The sequence below is a fragment of the Nothoprocta perdicaria genome, unplaced genomic scaffold, assembly GCF_003342845.1.
Source record: "Nothoprocta perdicaria isolate Ctin4 unplaced genomic scaffold, notPer1 scaffold_131, whole genome shotgun sequence".
NCBI classification, from domain to species: Eukaryota; Metazoa; Chordata; class Aves; order Tinamiformes; family Tinamidae; genus Nothoprocta; species Nothoprocta perdicaria.
The window spans coordinates 730,922-748,186 of NW_020454439.1; the positions used below are offsets into that span (position 1 = coordinate 730,922).

Consider the following 17,265-nt stretch of genomic DNA (forward strand, 5'->3'; position numbering starts at 1 on the left):
CATATTATTCAAGCCAACATCAAGCAGTAAATTCCACCTGCAAGTCATTGAGCTGCAACTAATGAATCAACCAGCTGATAGAGTGGAAGGAAACCGTGTGTGTGCATGTGTGCTCCCGGTGCAGCACCTGCTGTGCCTGTCATCTACTTACTCATATCCTTTCTCTGATTTAAAAATCTCAGGAGACAATGTCAAAGATAGCTCACTTTTGAAATATTTTACATCTACATCTACCAGCAAAATAGCTCAATTAATCTAAGTTATTTGAAATATTCACGCTCATTTGTATTAACATTTCACTTCCTTTATGTGCAGGGATTTAATGTGCAGTAAAATGGTTACGGTGACTGTTACCATCTCTTGTTTCAAATCTTGCCTAAGTTGGAAAAAGGAGTGGTGAGAAGATGAGATCCTGTTTAAGACTTTGCTAATATTTCTGTAATGTGTTAATAAATATGTTAAATTACTAGATTAAATAATGTTAAATTACTAGATAGAAAACTGTGGAGATTTTTAAAGCAAATCACTTAAGAAATATGAAGGGGTGAATTTCCTTTATGAAGAATAAAACCTCTCATAGATTGTGAACATTTGAAAAGAGAATCTTCCTTCCTTTCTACTGTATTTTAAAGCAATACTTTTATTTAAGGATGGATTTTTTTTGAATATTAACTAACACATAAATACATATTATTAATTCCCTTATTAATAGTTGAAATTTCTTTAAAATGTGGAATAAGTCTCAGTGAAGCAGAGATTAAACACAGCATTTTCAGCAGCACACGCTGCTGTTTGATATAGAATGGAAGTAGCAAGTGCTACTAAAATAAACCCTGAATTCATCATTTCCGTCCATGGCCTATTCCCTTTCTGTACTTCCTGAAATGTTTGAAATGCATATTTTCTTTTAGAAGGTTAATTGTATCGTGATCTATCTTACGGCACAATAGCATAGGCACTTATGCCAGCACTTTGGAGGGGCAGCAAAAGGACAGGAACAGGTAGTGCTGCGCTAGGAGAGAGCAGGTTTTAGGTTTTGCCAGTTTTTGCCGGTTGATGAGATGCAGTAATAAATCAGCACACTTACCTGCTTAGTTGCTTGTGGCCAGAAGGACCTGGGCAGATGCTAAATTCCCTTATGTGCAGTAAATTCAGAAATGTAACTGTTGCACTAGTCAATGCAAGCAGTAGTTTCACTTCTATGTTGGGAAAATAATTGTTCTCCTTTATTTAATGCATTCAGAGGGAATCCTAATCTTTGCCAAATGGAAAATACGCCATCAAAGGATGACAGGGGAATAGTATGTTCTAGATCTGTGAAAGATCTGTGACAGGGATAGAAAATGGGAGCATTGAAATGCCTTTGTGGCTCTTGCTTTTCTCCCTTTCCCATTTTCCAATGGTACTGACAATCTCTGATATGATCTTAGGCACGCTGTCATTTTATTTTTTTCTGAATTTCCTGTTCAGAAGTAAAAGATATCCTATGTACCATTTCTTAAGCAAGGGACAAGAACGTTATGTATAATATTTATATATAACTAAACTCATGGCATTAGTAAAAGTCTCTTTAGATCTTATCTTGTCCTCAGATGATGGAGACCACAGCTTTGCACAGTTGCATGGCAAAGATCTGGGTTGCCTGGATGGCAAAATAATCTTTTTCCCTGGGCTCAAATTTTATGCCATTTTCAGCAGCTGCTCTGAGATATGCTTATGGGGAGAGGTATTATTTGTCTGTGCACAAACTGTGGTTGCCCTGGGGCTGTAAAGATTGCATGGTTAAAAGAAGATAATGTATTACAATAGAAATATAACTCTATGAATGTATTAACTAGTCAGACTTGAAGAATTCATGTGGGTTTTGTTTTCTATTTTATTTTATAAGGAGAACTGCAATAGTCCTATAGGAATTATAATGGGAGGAAAAAGAAAGTTAAATGTCCCGCCTTACACTCATTTTGTGCCTTTAAATAACCTGTCATTTACTATAGCAATATTTTACATTTTATGTAACGCTACAATTTAACCATGCTTTTTTTTTTCTTTTTTTTTTTTTTTGGAGGCGGGAGTGGAGATCTCCCATGTCAGCAGTTTTTGAGGATCTCTTATTGATTAGTCTTTCATGCACCTACAATGGATAATGAGCCCGTTTTCATACAAATATGGCGTTGGCTGAATCACAATCTTGTGGAAGAGAGTCAGAAATCCTTAGGCTGAACTAGGATAATGTCACAGGTAAGTTTATTGTTACTGTGGGCTGCTCACCAGTCACTGCAGAGTCAGCTGAATTTGAAGGATTACAAAAAGATCTTTTAATCTTTCTTTCGATTGCCATGGATAACTTGATTAGTATGAGATTTTAAGTTATAGCAGCATTATTATTTGTAACATATATATATCTCCTTCTTTTATCTTTTCTTTCCTTTCACAAGCCTTTCTTCTCTTATTCTGAGAGAAACAACCATGTATGGAGACTATGTACATATTTCCTGTTAGCATTTCCCAAGCTTCTCAGACAGCCTGTCAGGAGAGAACTTAATGCATTCGCTGTGTGTAGAAATTCAGGGCCCTTAAAACATACCTTGCAGTGAAGTGTTTAAAAGACTATAAATTAATATTGGCTTTATTTGGTCTGGAAGGAATAGAACATTGTGCGTATTTTATTAATATTTACATTGAAAATGAAGCATGATTTGTTTCCTAAGCCTGGGCCAATTTACAAAGGCTTTCTTTTACCCTAGCGCTGCTGCCCGATGTGCAAAAAGATAATGGGCAGCACGCAACAGGAAGAAAAGATCACAGTGTGTATGACATGGCTCAAGAACAATCTTAGGATGTTTCTTATGATAAGAGTTGAAAATCATGCATGTCATAGCTCAGCTACAGTTTAGCTCTATAGTCCCTTGAAGAGATCCTTTAATTACCATAGACCATAAAACAAGCCAGATCGGATGGGATAAAAGTCGGGTGAATAAGCGTGTTAGCCATCTATACCTGTCACAGCTTTGTGCCGTGAGCCGCGTCTGCGTCCTACGGCCGCTCAGGAAACCGGAGCGGGAAGAAGATAAGTCCGACAATAGCTCAGCTGCAGACCAGGGCAAGAGCCCTACGGCCCAGCTTCCAGTCACGTACTCTGAGCTGTCCTGCCGTGCTCGAGCCCCCACGTATCAACATACATGAAGGGGAGGTATCGTGGTGGAGGGCCCTTGACTCTGGAATTTCCCCTCCCATTCTTCTGCTAGAAAAGCAGAGATTGTGGTTGTTGACTTTCAAGGAATGTTTCCTACCTTCATTATGTATCTTGCGTTGGAAGTAGGGAGTAGGAGCTGGAAGGCCTCTGTCTGGAATCCTTTCTATTGCTGCCACTTACTATTTTGTGTAATTCATTAACAATACTACTTTAAAAGAATCTTTCTTGTTTCTAGAGGATAGGGTATGGTGTATGCAACCATAGAGCGAAATAGAGGGCATCACCTGTCACAGCAAATAAAATCCACATGAACTACCTTAGTTTCTGCAAGTAAATTCATTTATATGTCTACTCTACCTTGATGTCCATCATGACATTTCTGAAGCCATTTTTACTAGCCATAAAATTAATCTTGATGGTGCATGATAGTAGCTTGATCTTTTTATTTTTCCATTTCTCTCTTTTTTCCTTCTTTTCCCTTTTTTTTCATGAATGCACTTTTAAATACCAGAAAACTAATGAAATATCTGAATGTTCCAATTCCTCTAAACAGAGTACATGTTTTCTGCCCATGGGAGCGCTGCCAGGTTAAGAGCTGGATAGCTCAGCCTCTCAGAAAATGAGAGCATTTTGAAGTACCTACATATCGCTTAGATGCTTAACTGTCAGCATCAAGGATCCCTCTGAAATCACAGAGCAAACTCATGTGTGTCTTATGTATGTCTTAGGTCACATAAGTGTGTGTGTACATCGTGTGTGTACTCCTCTAATCCGTGTCTGTTCTTATGTGAAAAACAAGATCTAGTTCTAATGCTACGATTTTGTTCAGGTGTATTTGCACATCAGAATTACTAATTTTGGTACACATTGCTGAAAATACAGGCTAGTATAGTTTGCTTGTGATTTACTATCACTGGAGCTTTTCTAAATCAGTGCATTTGTCTATATATTTTCGCTATTGTTCTACCTTGAAGGTTTTATTTGCATCCTCATTTGCAACTGCCATAGATATAAAACGGGAAGTGCTGCCTGAATCTCTTTGGTAATGTACACACATCATTGTGATATACACACTTAAGCACCTATGGAGGTATTTCAACACATTGGATTCTAAACCTTCTCTGTGGTTCCTCACGCTTTCCCATTGCTTTCTGCCTAGATAAGAGAGTAAATTAGATGGCTGCTTTTAGTCTGTGCTTTGAGTACTTTGCCCTCAGATACACGTGCAAAGCATAGGATAGTTGCCAGAGAGTTTGGAAGCTGCTCTTCCATGGCGATGTTTAAAGTCAGTGCAAACAATTCAGTTAGATACAGAAAGGTGCATATGCTCTCATCTAGGCCATTAGTTTTCTTTAGAGTTTACAGTTTTGAGGTATAGCTGGCCTTTACCAACAGCAGTAACGTCATGTTGTGCTGAAACACCGTTTCTGAGGCTGAACTTTCCTGTACCTCGAACACCCTTCTGGCTTCTTGCTCAAACTTAGCAGTGCAGATATACTCAGCCCAGAAGAGGCTTCATCAGGAGCTTCTCAGTCTGGTGGTTCATTGCTGGGGAAGGTGATTCCTCGAGGGCGAGCTCCAGGAACGCAGCCCCAAATCCTGATGAAAAGCAGGAGCGGTGCCACTTTCCCACCGGACAATGCAATACAGCGCTGAAGCAGCATTGGGAAAACACACTAAGTGTTTTCTTTAAGCTCCCGGCTCTGCTGCGCTGGCATCAGCAGCAGCTTAGGAGAGCTAGAGAGCAAATACCAAGGAAGCTGCTGTGTGGGTGCCAGCACGCCCACGGGGCTGTGCATGGGGGATATGCAGAGGGGACAACCCCAGTGGCCGCCAGCCCTTCACGCGCTGGTCGCCACCGCCAGGGACACGCGTGGCAGCAGGCGAGGGGAGGCAGCGCGGGCTGCAGGGCCCGGGGGTGCGAGTGCTCCCCGGCTCCCCGCAGCGCCCGCAGGCGGGACCGGCCGCTCGGCGCGCGCGCACCTGCGCGCCTGCTCCCCGTGCCCGCGCGCGCACGCGCTTGCACGGCCACGCGCACCCGTGCAGAGCCGGCGCGCACGTGCACGCCTCGCGGGCGCGCTCCGTGCACGCGCTCGCGCGCAGCTCCCGCCCAGGCCGCTGCCCTCCGCGAGCAGCGGCGCCGGGAGCCCGGGGGCGGGCGGGCTGCGCCCCCTCCGCGCCGCCCCCGCCGCCGTGGGGGGCATGAGGAGGAGCCCCCGCGGCGGGGCCGGGCCCTGCGCGCCTGCGGAGCGGCCGCCCCATGCGGGCTCCGCGCCCCGCGGCCCCTCGCCGCCCCCCGCGCCGGGATGGAGGCGCCCGGCAGCCGCGGGCGGCAGCTCTCCGTCCTGCTGCTGTGGGGTGAGTGCCGGCACGGGGCGGAACGGGACGGAACGGGACGGGACGGGAGTCCTGGGAGCATCCCCGGAGCCGCGGCGAGAGGGGGGCTGCGCGTCCCGCGCGGGCCGTGTGGGGCACGGCGGGTTTGGAGGGTCCTCGGTCCCACATCCCGCAGGCAGACGCGGCCACGAGATGAGCCCAGAAATGCCGTGCGGTGCCTTGACAGCCTGCCGCCTGCCACGAAGAAAAATGATCTCCCCGCTTTTGGGCGTTATTTAGCAGAGGGAACCCGAACGTGCTCGTGGGAGGGCAGGTTTCGCCTTGGGGGCAGGCTGCCTTTCTGCTGCGAGTGAGGGCTTGGGGGAGCCGCGCTGCGTCCTGCTGCCACAGGCGCTGGGAGAGCGCAGGTACCGCGGGAGCTGCCGCCGTCCCCTCGGGAAGCAGCCCCGCTCTTGGGAGTACTGCGCTGTGCTCCTGCCGGGCGCCTTGCTCCGGGATGGGATGCCCCCGTCTGAGGTGCTGGAGATGGGGCTGAGGTTGCTCGGAGGAGGCTGTTCTCACTCTGCAGCAGACCCAGCGATGTGACTCACGGATGGGGAAGGGAATCAGGCCTTGTACGTTTTGGAGGGTTATCTGAGGACTCTCTGACTTTGCTTGCTAACTTAGACCCAAAGTGCAATGTTGGCAAACCTGGGACAACTTTGAATGAAAAGACCTAGAAATAAATGGAGAGTTGTTTTGAAGAGGAGACAGTGATATGGTCTGCAAAAAGATTGACATGTCTCGTGCTTACATTTTGTGATTCTCTGTGGCTCAAGGATTGCTAAAATCTTACTTTGATCACTCAGTTTTTTTGTTTGTTATTTCTTATCTTGGAAAAAAAAAAGGAATAAAAAGGCCAACACCTGGCTTGACACTTGATTTATTTCTTCAGTGTTGAATTTAAGGAACCCAGCAGTCATCTTTTTGAGTGGGGATCAAGATGCTATTGTGGCTTTTACAATACGAACCTGATTACTGAAGATTTCTTTTCAGGGGATGAGTGAAGTGAGGAGTCATGTCCCTTGTAGCTCAGAAAGCTTGGAAACATTTTTCACCAGGGAGACACTAGCCAGTAAATCACTTGTGTTTGTTAGGCACTTTTGCCTGTGCTTAGTTGGTTTCCTAACATAATGTTGCAGAAGAATGAGGTACCTGTTAACTATTGAGGGTACCTGTTAACTGATAATATATTACATTTCATTAAGTTTGAAAGAGTAGGTGCACTGAAGAACAAAATGAAATCAGACTAATTTCCTGGTGGAAAAATCATTTAGGAGTTCTGTAAGTTTTCTATGTGAAACTGATGCTTATAAAAGGAATGCTTCAAGTGGCAGAAAACTAAAATTGTTCTTTCTCAAATAATATAAACATGCTGTTATGTTGGGAAGGATTTTCTCTTGAATTGACTGCATTTTCCTCCACTTTTCCTAATGGCTTCAGTGATTAACTGGAGATCTGCCTTTAGAATGCCGCCTTTAAGGTAAAAATCTTGCCACGATTCCTCTGCTCTTACTGATTTTGGTAGGAATTCTGTGTGTGTAGCGACTGTAGTTTAGACTTCTTTCTCTAAACTCAGAATTGCTGCTTTCTGCAGATCTTTCTATCTACAAGCTCCTCAAACATTACTACTCTACAGAACCATCTGCTGAGTGTTATCACTCCTCAGCCAAGATGGCAAAGCAGGCAGCGTGTTTGCTCCCTGGGAGCTCCGTAATTGCAGCAGAAGCTGGATTTGCTGTGATGTGTGTGTGGGTAAGCTGTGAGCTGAGGCAGCTGCTGTGCAGACAGATGATCTGCGCTGATTCCCTTCTGAAGTGCTGATAACGTCCCAAATGGGGTGAGACTCTCAAATGGGGTGAGATGGAGCTGGAGACTTGAGATGTCAGATGAAAAACTCATCCTTTGCTTAGCAGAGTCTTAGGTGCTTAGAAGGTATCTGCTTCCAAATCAAACTCATAATACCATGTAAGATTCTGTTTTTATGTGTGGAAAGTGAGGCAGAGCGAAACTTCAGGGCTTGGCCGTAACATTTAATGGAGTAAGTGGTTTTCTACACAAGTGGCTGCCGTTGTGACATCCTTATCCAAACATTTGCTCCTTCATCCTTTACGTAATGTCTGCATTTCAGTGGTGCTATTGTATATAAACTGAAAGATGCTATCAGATTAGAGCTGCTTTTTGAAAAAATATTACTTTTTAATTTAAATACTGAAGGAGTTTTTCTCCATATATATATATATATATACACACACACACACACGTACACAGAGGCACAAACACACACCTCTAGAAAGAGACAGAGATTGCATGATAGATACAGTCTCAAAAAGTTTTCCTGTGAAGATTTCATAGATTTTATGTGGCTGTTCACATTCCATAATCCTGTATTTCAGAGGATGGGAAGCTTAGTAGCTCGCTCAGAGCTGGAAAACCAAGCAATCGCAAAATTAGGAATGAGATCTAGCTTCAGGTTGCCTTCTTAGCTCCTTTTTACGATCGTATCTCATCACACAAGTCATCACGGAAAAAAAAAATGAGTACTAAAATCTGGAGTCTGTAAAATCTCGTGTTCCCCCTGTGTGGAGCTGAGTGTTCGTAACTCCTGGGACGTTTGGACTCTAAAAAGAAGAAACAAATGAGAAAACAGTTTTATTAGGTTGAAGTTTGGAAACCAAAGCAAGCATTTTTTTCCTATTATTTTGTTATTGAATCTGCCATGCTGTTCTGCAGCTGCAAAGGGTGGAAAGGAGGAAGGGAAACCCAGTGTGGGAGTGCTGGCTGTGGTAGACCCCAGCGTGTGTGTATGTAAGGCAGATAAACCTTTGCAAGGCACAACATCTGATTTTGAAGCAGACCAGACAGCCGTAGCAAAGAAAGCACTCTACCAAAGCAAGGCTTTATTTTCCAAAGATGCACAAGGTTTTTAGATGCCAGACGAGTGCGAAGATGCTCAGCAGGCCCTGTCAGCATCACAGATTCTGCAGCAAAGCTACAAGTGCAAATGCAACCTCTTCTTCCAACTTGTTCCCACTATAGTTTGCTTTTTCTATTAGTCCTGAATATCCTCTTTTTGATGACCTTTCACCGAAGTCTGCCTGGACAACAGGCATTGGATTCGTGCTGTGTGCACTTGCCAGGGAGAGCGGCAGCGTTTTCTGCTGTTTCCAAGCTAATTATCGGAAATGGCCGCAAATGGACTGTAGGTGGTAGCACAGAGCATGAAATGGCCCGGAAATGGGGAAGAATGACATTCACCACCTTTGGAGTGAGCTCCAGGTTGAAGATAGGACAAAAGTGGGCTTTGTGATCCTGATTTAACTATGTCAGCACCATTTCATTAAATTCAGTGGGTTTGCTGCTGGGTCTTGCCAATGTGAGATCCAAACCTGAACCATGTGGCCGTAAGTGCTTGCTAGTACAGCAGTAAGGTTTCCCTGCCTAGAGAGCAGACTCTTTGAGGTCGTAGGTTTCAGCTTCTAGAGTTATTTTAGCCAAACGTGGAAGTTAAACTTTCAGAGGCTGCAGATGGAAGGTAGATATCTGTAAGTAGATAGAGAGGAAGTGCTACATGTGCAGATAGGTACAAACCACAGCGTTTGGGGAAGCAGCGCTGACGCTCAGCTCGAGGAAGCTGTGGGGGTTTTTGCCATTAAGCTGTATTTAAACATTGCAGCCTCAGAGGTTTTTGTGTGATTCGTTATTTCAGCTTCCCCCACCTTTACTGATAACAGAGATGATTCATGCCTTGGATTAGTGGTGAAAACATCAAATATCTGTGTCTTCTGCCATGGAAAGAAGTGCAGTGAGAGGGGCCTTTTCTAAACACATTTGCTAGCATCTGCGTCTTTGCTATTAAAAGTATTACTTGACAGAGAGCTTTGAAGAAAGCAAACTGGGTGCCCATTTAGGTTTGTAAACAGATTAATTTTCACTGTAATAATGAAGTCTGCTTTAATTTGCACCTTTTTATTTTAGCAAAAGCTCTTGCATGAACCATCTTCAGTGTAAAAGTATCTGTCTATGCAGTTTAGGAGAACAACCTATGTGTTTTTTCTAAAGTAAAAGACTTTGTGAAAAGTCTTGCATTGAGATAAACTGGAAAATGTGAAATAAAAGATAACATTATTTTAATGTGACTATATATGCAGAGTAGCCTAAAAGGCTGCATGAATAACTTTGATTAATCTGGGTGGGAGGACCGAGCAGGTAAGGAAATGTGGATATGAGGAAAGGCTTGAGCAGAAAAGTGGAGTCAGACAAAACTTTCTTTCCCAGAACTTTCTGGGCATGATCTCCATTAATATATTGACTCCCTGAAAGATTCCTGAAGAGAGGAGACAGCCTCCTTGCTGTTTTAAAGCATTAAAAGAAAGGCTGATGGTGCTATTAGAGATGGTCTGAAGGCTAGAGAAGGTCCGAGTGTTTGTCTTGAGAACAGCTTGACATGACCAATCGTACTCGCTTTGACAAGGGCCGTGCCTGAATAAGAGCTTTAGGCCTATATTTAGCCCTGGAATATTGAGTTTTATCCGTGGGAAGCCAAGATTTATGGCCTTTTACACACAGTCTTTTACAGACTTGCTCCACCTATGCTCCAAGCAGGACTCTGATCTGGAGATAATCTGAGTGTGTAGCACAGTGCTGGATAGACAGCAGCACATCTTGTTCACATCTAACCAGATTCAGCTGAGCAAGCAAGAGACTTGGTGCAGAAACACCACGTCCTGCAATAGAGCATCTGTCTTATTACTTTCACACCCTTGTAAATGTGACTTTGCCCTTCCTTGCCCTTCTTTTGGAGAGCATCATCTGGGGGAAAATGCTTTAGGCAGTGTGAGAGCCAACAATGTGATTGATATTGGCCAGTAGTGGCTGTCACTTCTCCTGGGAATTCAAAATTTTGTTTCCATATGCAATATGCATCCTTATTGATGATAAAGATTCTAATCTTCAGAAAATATTCTTGCAGTTTTGTTATCTCAGATGCATTAGATTTGGGAGGTGCAGGATGTGGTGTTCTTGGTCTGTATTGACTTCATGCCCTCATTATAAAGGAAAATTGAGTTGACAGCCATAGGACATTCTAAACAGGATGGGAGATACTTTGACAGAAACGACATCCTACAGAAGTCATTTAAGTGCACATCAGGAGGACCTGAAGTTCAGGTTTCTTGCAAGACTTAAGCTCTTGAACTTAACTTTAGGGAACTGGGATGAAAGGAACCTAAAAAAGTTAAAATGTTAGCTCTCAGCTGTACTGTTTTTCTTTTGCTCACCCTCTGTTTCTACGTCTGTGCACTAGAGAATGCTTTAAAGCTTGTGAGCAAGATGTCCTCCTGCTCTGGCAGAAGGCCTTGCAGGTGCTTGCCGTTAGTCTCATTATTGAAAGAGATTCAGAGCACACGGATGTGTTCTGTGTCAAAAGGAGAGTACCATGTACTCTAAGGTCATCTTCACATTTGCGTCAGGTTGCCACTGGCTGGTGGCAGGTCTGATGGACCTGCAGAGTGATTTTTTTTTTTTCTTCAGCAAGGCAATGGGGGCTGTACACAGCTCTTTAGCTCTTTCCCACTTGTCGAGTGTGTGAGCAATTGCAGCTTTACTCTTAATAGATCTTCACATGCTCACGTGAAAATGTAACTCATTTTGGTTTTCAGGCAGGAAAGATTGAAAACTAATGTTTGCAGGATGTCTTTGACGATTGTACAGTATGTATGACATCTATCCTAATACTAGTTTATTTTTAGAAAGGCAAATGAATGCATGGTTATATGACATGATAAATACATGCCTTGCAATAATAGTTCAAATTTAGGACTTAACTGTGCCATATTGAAAACTCTATGAAATCTCCTTCTCACTTGTGATCAGTGACTAGATTTATGTCTAGAAAAGCCAGCCAGCATCATTAGATGCTGGACACGTTTCCAGCGGTCTGTTTGCTCCAGTGTGGAAAGTGTTCTACCATTAAGTATATAGTGATACGCAATGAAGCATTGCTAGTATTGCTGCAACAGCAATGGATCTTTTTTTTTTCTTTTTTTTTTTTTTTTCTCACTTCTTTAACTAGCTCTGGTGTAAACCAGAAATACTAAGAGAATCAGAGAAACGTGAAGGAAAGGTCAAAGGAGAATAAAGCTCCTCAAAATACATATTTATTATTTTTTTTTAGAATAGCAAAATAATGTCCCAATATGTAACAATGTTAGATTTTAAGTCTGAGTCTTTTATCAGTGTTTAATTAGAATAGGTACCAACTCTATCTTTTTATTGTCTTTCTTGTGGAGCAAAATGGAACAGGAATGTTAAAATATGCATTGTAACACCATAAGAGTGTTTGATCCCTTAGAGATTTGCTCAAGTTTTTGGCCCTTGTATGCATCAGTATATTTGGGTTTATCATACTTTATGTAGTGTTTTTTTTACTTTATATATTTTATCATACTCTATCATGTAACAACATGTAATAATTGCAAAGGCCTTAGCAAAGCATTAAAAGATGCTCCAAAATGAGAGAAATTCTTCTCCACTCTCCTTCTTACAACTTTCTCTCATGAAGTCTTTCCTTACATTTCATGAGAGAGAGCAAAAAAAAAAAAAAGGTTAAAAAGGTTCAGTCCAGACATGGAAAATTTCCAGCCATGGAAAGTTTTTGAGACGGTGAAAGCAGGCAGATTGAGATAAACTGTTTTGAAATATCAACAATGGTAAACAGATTTACAGATCAATAGAGAATAACTAATATGTGTCAGATTATTTTTCTGATTCAATTTTAATTGTTTTCTGGACTGGAAGTTCTGAATAAACAAATAATTTGCTGCATGGTACATGGAATGCTCTTTTCTTTAAGCAGCAGAGAGTTAAAGCTGGACCTGGACAGACAGGAGGACTGAGCGGTGAGAAACCTCATGAGATTCAAGAGGGGCAAGTGCAGGGTCCTGCACTTGGGGAGGAATAACCCTGGACACCAGTACAGATTAGCGGTGGACCTGCTGGAGAGCAGCCCCGCAGAGAGAGACATTGGTGTCCTGGTGGATGACAAGATGACCATGAGACAGCAGTGTGCCCTGGTGGCCAAGAAGGCCAACGGGATCCTGGGGTGCATTAAGAAGAGCGTTGAGGGAGGTGATCGTCCCCCTCTACACAGCCCTGGTGAGGCCACATCTGGAATACTGTGTCCATTTCTGGGCTCCCCAGTACAAGAGGGATGTGGAGCTGCTGGAGAGAGTCCAGCGCAGGGCTACGAGGATGATCAGGGGCCTGGAACATCTGCCCTATGAGCAAAGGCTGAGAGAGCTGGGTCTGTTCAGCCTGGAGAAGAGGAGGCTGAGGGGGGACCTGATCAGCGTGTATAAATACCTCAAGGGAGGGAGAGAGGAGGAGGGGGATGACCTCTTTTCAGTGGTGGACAGGGATAGGACTAGAGGAAATGGCTTCAAACTGAAGCATTGGAAGTTCCACAGGAACTTAAGGAAGCATTTCTTCACTGTGAGGGTGACAAAGCACTGGAACAGGCTGCCCAGAGAGGTTGTGGAGTCTCCTTCTCTGGAGATCTTTAAAACCCGCTTGGATGCAGCCCTGTGCCACGTGCTCTAGGTGACCCTGCGTGTGCAGTGGGGTTGGACTCGATGACTTCTGAGGTCCCTTCCAACCTTAAGCATTCTATGATTCTATGAAAGCTCATTGCTTGCTCCTCGAGAGTATGAGTTATGAAAAGGCTATAACGATGTGATGTTAGTTTTATGTGGAACTAAGCAGTCTGCTCCAATGCCTCTGATTCACATCCCCATTACAAAACAGAACAAAACAGAAGCCCTAGCGGAGATGATGGTCACACAATAATACAGTTAGATCTGGTTCTCTTTCTGAATAACAAAATAACAAGGCATAACTACATAACTTTTTTTTTTTTTAGTAGCCAGCTTTATGTTGATGTTTATTTGTGTAACCTGCCCTCCTTGGAGGAACTTCTGCTTTATTCTCAAATTACTGAAGAAGTTTTTATTATTCATAGGGTGAAAGTATGAGGAAAAGCTTATGTGAAGAAGGCCTGGATAGTGAATTCAGGAGTGTTGCGCAGCAGAGAACTTTGTCAGAGTATCAGTCATCATGGAGCACAAACACATGCGATCTCAAGTTCTTTGTAGAAACCTGCTGTTTTGTGTGGTCTCTGTTCACTGTTTCAGTGTGTTTCCACAAGTCATGACGAGTTATTTCTTGTGTCCTCCTAAGCAGTTCTGTTATCTCAAGGGAGAAAATGGAAGATAGAGTTTATTTTCCCATACAGAGTTTACATTGTTTTTTGATTTTTCCATACTTGTTAACATATTCTTAGCACAGTCCTTGTTTTCCTACATATGTAAATATAAGTGCTGCTGATCTACTGTTATTATAACATCTTCTGATCTTAGCCCAGTCACATAGAGATTATTATTAGACTCTCTTTTTTGGAACATACTAGTAAATGCTTCATTTTTATTACTTAGGCATAATTGTAATAAACATTCAGTGTGGTGCTAATTTATGAAGATAGAAGATAGGTGATAGCACCAATAGAAGGCTTGGGATGCTTAAGTAAAATGTAACTCCACCCTCAAACATTCAGACCAATTTATTCTTTTGTAGTAGGCATAAACTAGATTCATTGAAAACATGACTCCCGTATAATCAGATTGCTGTGATGATTTGGCACTGGTTAATAATAGCAGTAGGAGCCTGAGAGAGAAGTATGTGTAGCATCAAGAGAGTAGATTTTCAGGGTAGGAATTTTTGTTGTCTAAGCAGAAAAGGAAAAAAAACCCATTTTCACATGCCTTCTGTGCTGTCATTATGTTGATTTAAAGTTTCTGCCAGTCAAGGGAAGAAGAAACTTTTAATGTCTTCAAGTATCACATGATTTTACACATTTCCTCAGGAGGGAGTGTGCTGTGACCCTTGTCTGTGAAACATTTGTGGGTCATTTCCCCTTCCCAAGATATATTTAAAAAAAAAAAAAAAAAAAGGTAATTTGACCTCCCCAAGGTTTCTCCAGATGAGCAGATTAAAGTCCTTATTTGTCTCAAAGGGCTGGAGTTGTACATCCCATTCACAAGTGGATAGGTAATAGGTATTGAGTAGAGCCAATAATGTGCTGACCTTTGGCTCCCTTAGCATAGGTAAGCCAAATGCTGTATTACAGTTTCTTGTGTCTTTTCCTGCTGCTTTGGCCAATGACAGGCAGCTGGCTTGTGGTAATGAGCACTCATTGAATCAGGTATGTGCTTTTGGGTAATCAGGTGGAGCATTAGACTCTGCGGTCCTGGATTCACTTGAACAACTTCTCTCACTTGAGTCCTGAGTTCGTGGGGCTTTCTGCCTAAGTGGTGAGCTCACAGGCCTTCAGTGGGGAGAAAACGTGAATGCTGGGGATCTGCTGATGCACCTTTCCAGTGATGTTGCCCAGCAGGTACCTTTCACCCCATGCACTGGGGTGAATACAGACAGGGGTGGTTTGTGTTTGTCTGGGTGGCTGCCCTGCTCATCTCTGCTAGATTTATACTGGAGCACCTCCTGACTGATTTAATTATCTGGAAATCTCTTCTGGCTACTTTAAATCAGACTGAGGTCTCTCTGTTATTCTTGAGTCATCTTTAAAGCTTCTAATGCTGTGACTTTTTCTTTATTCTTGAAACAAATGTATTTTTCTTCTTCAGTTCTTCTCTATGGAAGGATCTTAATTGGCTTTTCCAGCAAGGAACCCATTTGTCTGTGCCACTCTTAACAAGTGTGTAGAGAGTTTACTTCAGACAATGGATTCTGTTGTTAGAGCATTTACTTTATCCATTGTCTGAAAGTCAAGTCCGTGGTTATAATAAATGTTATATTTCAGTTATACACTGCTGTGAACAAAATATTGTTTGATAGTTCAGGTTGAACCACAGGACTTCCGCTAGAATACAGATCTAAAGGTTAGATCTAAAGGTTCAGTCAATTCCTGAATAACTGCCTAAGTTTGTGATTTAATCAGTAGGACAAATTAAAACATACTGGTCTCAAGCAAAGTAATAGAAATCTTATCCAGCAATTCTGGAGTTAGACATAAGGTGTTCAAAAATTATCAAATACTGTTTGTACACCACCAACAGTGATTTAAGTACTTTACAAAGGAATGTGGAGGACAGTAATTTGTATTCCTGCTCCGAAAGATTCGCAGTGGAAGTCTGACTTCAGGAAAAATTGACAACTTCTTTGCAGTTGCTTTAAAGTTGAGGAATTCTGAACCAACATGACACTGACCAGTCAGTGCCTTCAGTAATGTTCCCTGTTGATTTGCACTGATGGGATAAAAAAAAAAAAAGCTGAAATTGCTTCCTTTTCATGATTTTCTTGCTCTGCGGGAAGAGGACTCTAATATCCAGAGTTGTTAACCACCTTAAATTACCTTACCAGTTCAAAAGCAATAGCATAATACTTAAAACTGTAGTACAGTACAGCACTGAACTCCAGTTTTAAAGTATTAAATTTCCTTGGCTAGTATCTGTCTTGCATATACAGGAAAAAAAAATGAGAAAGTATTTAAAAGGATTCACCCTCAAAGCAGAGCATAAGCTCCAAGACGTCTTTGTGTTACTCTAGATCTCTAGAAACTTCTTGGACATAAAGAATCCTCTTTCAATTCCCAGGTTGTTCCTTAGCCTCGAACAGCCATGTCAGTTATTTGCATCTCTTCTGACTGTGCTTGTTACAGAGACACTGTTACTGTTAACTGTGATTAAAAAAAAAGGACATTTTCCAGCATTATCATCATTGTCAGCACTGAGAAAATTCATGAACTTTTGAGTTCCACTGCTGCAAAAATAACTTCCCATGCGCCGCGTTGCAAATTGATGTCCCCCATGCGTGGCCTGTTGGTGTTTCCCAGACCAGACTGCCCGGTAGCCCAGTCCTGACATGGAGCAGGAGTCCTGTGGAGCTGGGCTGATGTTACAACCCACTGATGCAACAAGAGGTCCTCACCCCTAGCCTCCAAGTCCGCCTTGCTTCTGCCTGTTGACCTTCTGATGTAGGCGTGTTTTTTCTGGGCCAGCTTTGAATGCAGGTGTAGTATTTCTATTGAGCCCTGTATTTATTGCCAGCTTCTGTTCATTCCCCGCATCCTTCCTCTCACAGGTTCCTCTCCTGTGAACTTGGGTTGCCTCATTTCCCATGCAGCTTTTGCATCGCGGCACGGTCGCGACTGCCTTCCTGCACATCCAGGCTGCTCCCACCGCCAAGGCGAGCATGGAAAGCACGGCGAGTAACGGAAGGAGGGATGACCTTCCAAGCCACGCACATTGTGGCCAGGGCTATTTAAAGAGCAGCAGGTGGGCATCGAGGTTTTGTTCCAATTATGGTATTTTTCCGTTCTGGACTTTTATGGCAGCCTTTGGAGTGGAAAGGGGGTTACTGTGCTCCTGGCTGAGGCCCCTGGCAGCGCAGCCCCCTTGTGCTGCTCCCTGTGTGAGCAGCCCCACAAACCTCCCGATGGATGAGCTCTTGCTGGGCGCTGCCCGTGACAGCTCCCATCAGAAGACACTATTGATTTCGATTTTTGCTTTCCTAAGTGCATTACAGTTTTTCTTCTTACTAGAAGTTGAGACTTTGCCTAGCTACTTAGCAATTTTATGCTAAATTAACCTTTTGTTATCTCTGTTGAGGGGTTAGTGTCCTGGTGT

General features: G+C 43.0%; 1 protein-coding gene across 2 annotated transcripts in view; it reads left to right on the forward strand.

Moving 5' to 3' along the window:
- Nucleotides 1–2,211: 2,211 nt before the first annotated feature.
- RAMP3 (receptor activity modifying protein 3) overlaps nucleotides 2,212–17,265 on the forward strand; it is a 52,696-nt gene continuing 37,642 nt past the window's right edge. The window contains exon 1 of one of the 2 annotated variants that reach the window (XM_026033702.1): nucleotides 2,212–2,238. Coding sequence is in view for 1 of the 2 variants with exons in the window: in XM_026033701.1 (XP_025889486.1) it covers nucleotides 5,500–5,551 (52 nt within the window). In the remaining variant the exon portion in view is untranslated. Of the gene's footprint in view, nucleotides 2,239–5,496; nucleotides 5,552–17,265 lie in introns of those variants that run through there. The other variant, XM_026033701.1, reaches the window with a different exon arrangement.